This window comes from Manacus vitellinus, unplaced genomic scaffold (genome assembly GCF_001715985.3).
Source record: "Manacus vitellinus isolate BGI_N305 unplaced genomic scaffold, ASM171598v3 scaffold_2_pilon, whole genome shotgun sequence".
In the NCBI taxonomy this organism is placed as follows: domain Eukaryota; kingdom Metazoa; phylum Chordata; class Aves; order Passeriformes; family Pipridae; genus Manacus; species Manacus vitellinus.
This window is the reverse complement of record NW_021940208.1, coordinates 13,133,966-13,139,965: the sequence shown is the minus strand read 5'-3', so window position 1 is coordinate 13,139,965 and position 6,000 is coordinate 13,133,966. Positions and strand designations below refer to the sequence as shown.

General features: G+C 43.4%; 1 protein-coding gene across 2 annotated transcripts in view; it reads left to right on the top strand.

Moving 5' to 3' along the window:
- The first annotated feature begins 277 nt into the window (after positions 1–277).
- Positions 278–6,000, top strand: part of ARHGAP20 (Rho GTPase activating protein 20) — a 51,811-nt gene continuing 46,088 nt past the window's right edge. Inside the window, exon 1 of one of the 2 annotated variants that reach the window (XM_008922741.2) lies at positions 278–374. In XM_008922741.2, coding sequence (XP_008920989.2) covers positions 292–374 — 83 coding nt within the window. In that variant the 5' untranslated portion in view covers positions 278–291. Of the gene's footprint in view, positions 375–4,655; positions 4,779–6,000 lie in introns of those variants that run through there. The other variant, XM_018071539.2, reaches the window with a different exon arrangement.

Sequence of the window (6,000 nt, the reverse complement as noted above, 5' to 3'; positions counted from 1 at the left end):
GTTGAGGACCATCTTTAGGTGTTTATTTCATGTGTGCAGTGTACCACAGATATCTGTGTATAGACACTAATAATCAGCTTTTCTTTATCACCGGCTTTCTGGTCATGCTCCTGTTTTTCTCAAAGGTGATATTTTACAACCATTTTCCCCCTCGAGGGTTTCTGATGGCAGTAACTCAGCCTTTTTCCCATAGTCTGAAATGGAAGTCTGGCTGCAACCATTCTGTATGCATGCAATTACTGTTCCAAATCTCACCTGTGGTTTCATTTTGTTTCTCTTTCCAATCAGAAAATGAAGAGTTTGGCCCAGAGACGCCAGTCTGCACCATCTTTGATCTTTGTCAAAGCACTTAGCAGATCTAGATCGGCCTCAAGGTGAGTCAGTGAGTTTTGCTTGCTGTACTGTTTTGTACTTTCTCAGGCTCATTCTCGAAACTTGAAATGTTTTTGAGTTATTGTCCACGCCGGGCTGTTGAACACAATTCATGCTGCTTGGTAGCTGTACAACTATAAAGCCTGCTGAAAGATGTGACAGAACTCTCATGGGTTTCCCCAGTGCTGCCACACTAAGCTGTTTGTACCCAAGTGGGTGGGCAAAGCTGCTCTGCAATTTGCAACTGGGCATGTGACATTTGGGCTGTTCAGTTGTAAATAGTTTGTGACTGGCTGTGAGTGCCTCCTGGGGAGGTGGCATGGGCAGAAGAAGATGTTCCCTGCTTTTTGCCTTGTATGCTTATGCAGTGCCAGGCATAACTCAGGATTGTTTATTGTGGAACTGTGCAATTTAATTTGAGCTAAGTTTCTTCTGTCATTGCCCGCTGAATGGTACAGGCTCTCCAGGGATCTGGAAGCACCTGCTGACTCAGGACAGTGCTGTGGACCAGGATCTGGTGATCAAGCCTTCTCCTGTCCAGTATTAGCACTTGTGGGGCTGAGCATGTGGGTGTTAAGCATTCAGCATTTTTTGTCCTTGTCCTCTGCCAGAATCAGCCATTCCTCCTCCCTCTGCCAATGTAAAGCTGCCATAGAAATGGGAATTTCTATGGAGCTAGTCCCCTGTCCAGCCCCAGCCCTGACCTGCCATTTGAACCACTCTGCATGCGTAACTTTTGTCTCCCTGCACTACAGTTCATTAGACTTTAAACTTACAAAATGTGTTTATCGAGAAGTGAACCATCTGGCAGGCTGTTAATGCTTCCAGCTGTGTATTGCTCTTTATGAAGAAATGTTATTGAGGGAAATTAGAGTATGGCTTTGTAAGGAATATTTTTTCCTACTCTGTGGTGTGTTAAGTAGTCAGTATATAAGAAGTCAGAGCTTTGGAAAGTTGTTTGTGTTTGATCTAACTAGTACCTGCTTTGATATCATGTAGAACTCCACAGTATTTCAGAAACCTGTGAAAGTACTCTGTGAAAAAAAATGAGAGTTGCAAAATAGGAGAGGCAAATTTCATTTGCCTGCTGGGGTTCAGACATTAACATTTTTCTTTAGTTCTGCTTTTTAATTTGTTTTATTGCCTGCTCCATAAGTATCAGAAATTGGAGATAGCTGGAGAGGCACCGAGTGTGATACACACTCAGTATGTGTGTTTTCACCTAAGAATTTTACGCTTTCTGAAGCGTAAATATGTCTTGCTTGTATAGCCCAGATCAGAATTATTTCTGGTTTGTGAAAGGACTTTTCTTTTAAGGCCAGTTGGCAGAAACTTTGTGGTGAAGAGGACTGTTGCCTTGTTCTGCAGTAAGAGCAATGCTTTGCCTACCTGACCGACCCTGCTGCTTTAATAACTGATGGATGCTGCCTCAATCATGTCTGTCCTCTGTCTGTGGCATGCAACAATTTAGCTGCTCCTGTTGAACTGAAGTCTGTGGCCTTTGTGAGAGGTATTGGTTGAAGTCTGAGGACCCTGAAGTCAGAGCAGGTGGTTTTGTAGCTTCAGAGTCTTTGAATTAGAGGGTGACACTTTGGATGGTGTTTATTATTGTTCACAGGAGCAGCAATTCTCACCTGTGCCTGACTTCCCTGTTTGGCTGTACAAAGCACATGCCTCTTCATCACTGAACTGATGGATGAGTTTGATCTTTCCACTCAGTTTGTTGTGTAAATGCTTAACTCTTGTGAAGTGCTTTCTCTGAAGGAGAGCTGAGAGCAACAAAATGACTTCTCATGTTTTCTAATCTCCTCCAAATGTTTTACCTCAGACCTGTCTCAGCTCTTAGTTCTCCTTCTTGTAGACACAGCCAGTCTGCAAAATCCATTATTCTTCTCTGGCAGTGAACCTTAATACTGGGACTCCATAACACTTACTTGTTAATGGTTGATTAATGACTTGTAGATAATAAAGCTCCTATCTGAAGTTAACAAACATCTGTGAGGGATTTATTTGAATGCTCTCACCTCAGCAGCTGGCTCACCTCAATATTTGTTGAAATTAATGAACAAGTGCAAAGTTTAAAAGGGCAGGAAATACTTAGAAGCCAAGTTGGTTTGTATTTTTATACCACTTTATATGTCAGGTGTCCCTGGTTTATATACAGAGCATTTTCATAAAATGCATTGGCATCTGCTTTGGACAGACTTACTTTGGGGCATTTTAAAGTTTATTAATACTATTTATTCAAAGAAACCATTGTGACATCTGGAGATGTCTATTTAGCATTCAGAGGATTAAGGATTTTGAGTAGTGATGTTGTTGTAGCTGTCATAAGGATGTGACCAAGGCAAGATGATCTAGCTGGAAATAGCAGAGGCTTGTTTTGTGCCATTGTCCTCTTATCAAGTCCTGAAAGAGAAGTAGATCTGAAAATCTTATGTGCTTAAAAGCTTGTCTTTGTTTTCTCCAGCTGTAGCGTTTGGTTTAATGAAAGTTCAGCCTTCCTTACAAATCTTACCTTAGCACATCAACCATATAAAGATAGATACAAGATATTTGACCTGCAAAAGAATTATGGAATGGCTGTGTGGCACATTGATGCATGGATGTCCAATCGTGCTGTAATCCCTGCCTCACTTGACTTGTACCTGCAGGCAGTAGAGGAACATAGTAAATAGTACAGCTATTATAGTGGAATTTGGGCCCTTACACCCAAGAGGTGAAAATATGGAGACTAGTCCATTGCTTCCTGTTCTTGTTTCTCTTCCTTTTTTTCTGCACAGCTTCTTTTTCATCACAAAATTGTGATGAATAGGCATGTAAGGACTGTTCCACATCATCGGATGTCCTCTTTGGAAGCACTTTAAGCAAAGTTATAGTAGAAATACACTGGAAAAGTAAGCTTTTGGTATTTTTCTCAGATACAGGAAAAGTTAATTTGATTGTTTACTCCATTAGTGTGTATGAAATCAGCAAAAGATTTGGGTTAGTTATATTTGGCCCTGGACCTGTTCTGCAGTTGTAATTTTCCTCTTAGTTTTTCTTGGTGTCCTTTAATGAAACCTGCACAGCTTAATGATATAGTTCAGTGCAACACAAATGACAGGCTTGAAACAGAAATGTCTGAGGCCTGGATTTAAAGCATCAGGTATTGTCATCTCAAAGTTAATATAGAATAATAAAGATTTGTTTCAAGTCAGATTTTCAGCCTTTGTTCTGCTGTCCCTCAAAACAATTTTCACTTGTGACAAAACCCAGGTTTTTGGTCTGTGTAGTCAGACTTCTGCTTCCATCTCAGATATTTCACTGGGACAGCCAAACTATGTGCTGCAGTCACTGGCAGCTTCCCCTATTCTATTGCACACCTGACCAGATCACTGAAAGTGATATTTTTACATGCTGAAATTTATTAATATAATTTCACAATTTCTGAGTCTGCACGACCATTTAGAGATCTGTGTCTCTACACAGTAAAGGTGTTAAAATACTAAAAATGAAACAACTCTTCTTTTACACCATGAAGCATATTTATGATGTTATTTTGGTGTAAACTGGAAGCAGAGGCTGTTCAGAAAAACCCTGAAGTATATTTTTAAAAGGTTTTCTGAACAAATTTCTAAAGAACCCCAAAAGGAAGGTCCTAAAATGTCATCCCTACCCAATTTTATTATGTGGCTTTTATGGTTGAAAAAGTGGAAGGTAAAAACTGAGGATTTCACAAGTTTCCAAGGTGTTTTCTCCCCTTTGCTATGTAGAAGTAGTGTTATGCCATTCACAGAGAGGCTGCTCTTCCTTCTCCCAGTGCACAGTAAGTGATTCTGGCATGTTATCTTCCAGAGGTCCTGTGCCAAAGGCTAAATATCCTAGATAACGAAGATCATATGTGTAATCTAGTAATACATTCCACTTGGCGCTAGTCAAATACAGAGTGTTCCCAGAGTCTTGGACATTGTGTTTTCAGGGTTTTAGTCAGAAGACATGTGGATGATCCAAGCTATGTGACTAGAAGAAGACAAAAATAGAGACTTTTAATAAATGTAAATTGCCAGAGGGCTTTTTTATAGGGAAGATGAGTATTTGGTGTTTCAGGCAAAACTGATTGCAGGGAGGAAGGGAATAAAAGCTCATTGCAAGCAACTAGCTTGTTAAGTAGATATTTCGGTTGCAATAATTTTGCTCATTCTTCAGTCACGTCCATGATAGTGAATAATTTTGCCTCACAGTGTGATTTCCTGAGGTGTGTTTGTTTGGTGAAGCTCAGCACCGGTGCACTATGGCACGGAGGGGTGGAGAAGGAGCACCTGCCCCTGCGCCTCACGCCGCAGCCGTTTTTACCGGCTGATACAGGACGAGGCCTTCATGAGGAAGAGGCTCCCCGCCCTGCTCCCTTGTCTGTCAATGCTGAGGTGGGTGTTGCTCTCACACAGCCCCACAGGCACCATGACAGAGTTTGTCAGAGTGAGATCAGAATCAGCGTGAATGGCACCCCCTGCCACGGTCACCACCTGTCAGGCAGAAGAGCGGCACCTTTGGCCAGGGCCGCCACAGCCGGGCTAGTCGATGGTGCCACTGCTGGTGGCTCATAGGGCATGGCTTAGGGTCACCCTGCTGCAGGGCACAGCCCTGGCATGGTGTGAGACAGGTGACACCTCGTGGCTGATTTTGAGGGGCTCTGAGGGGCGAAGGCTGTCATGCTGTGTGTGTGTGCCAGTTTCCATGTGTGTCGGTCTCTGTGTGTGCCGTACAGGTGTGGGGGTTTGCCTCCAGAGCAGCCAGCAGCAGGAAGGAGTGGACTCAGAACCAAGAGTGGGAGTTAACATGGACAGGTACTATTCCAGCCTGCTCCCATTCCAAATGCTGATGCCACAGTTTGGGTGGGAGGGGGTTCCCTTGAAGCTGCGAAGAGCAGGGAGGGGAGAAGCCAATGGGGCAAACGTTCACTTTACGCTGGTGCCTTCGGCAGCAGAGGCAGATTCCCTCTGTTTGGGGCAGTCAAGGCCATGCCCTGCCTTGGGGCTATTCCCTGGTGTGGACCACATCTGCCACACCAGTGATGGTGAGAGGGTGACTGGGATAGCAAGGGATGGGCAGGTAATGCTGGGCACTCACCCACACGACTGAAACGGCATCTCTAAAGCCTCCTCCTGTGCCCCCAGCCACCCAAAAGGTGTGGTCACAAGGGATGAGGCCTCTACGGCACCTTCATTGACCCTTAGAAGAGGCATGCCATGGAAGGAAGTCCTTGCAAGACAAGTCTTCCTGAAGCCACAGGGCTTGAGGTTTTTTGGGAAGCACAAGGGCTGTCACTGTTGTCAGAGTGGTCCTCCAAGATGAAAATCAAAGTGGCAGCACCTCCAGCCCTGTGTCCTCCACCCCTCATCTTACAGTATTTTGTCGGAGAGACTCAATACACTCAAAAATACAGAAGAGCTGTTTTATGAATCAAAGTAAGAAAAAGGACAAAATCCCACAAAATAGTTTCCCAATGTGAGGGATTGAATACAGTCACCACTCATTTTATCTTGATTTATGATACTTTTTCCACAAAGCTCCAGCTAGTCATCAATAAAGAGGGGAAATCCTATTCCTAAAGACTCAGTCAACAAAGCAAATGAAAAACTCTTTGCT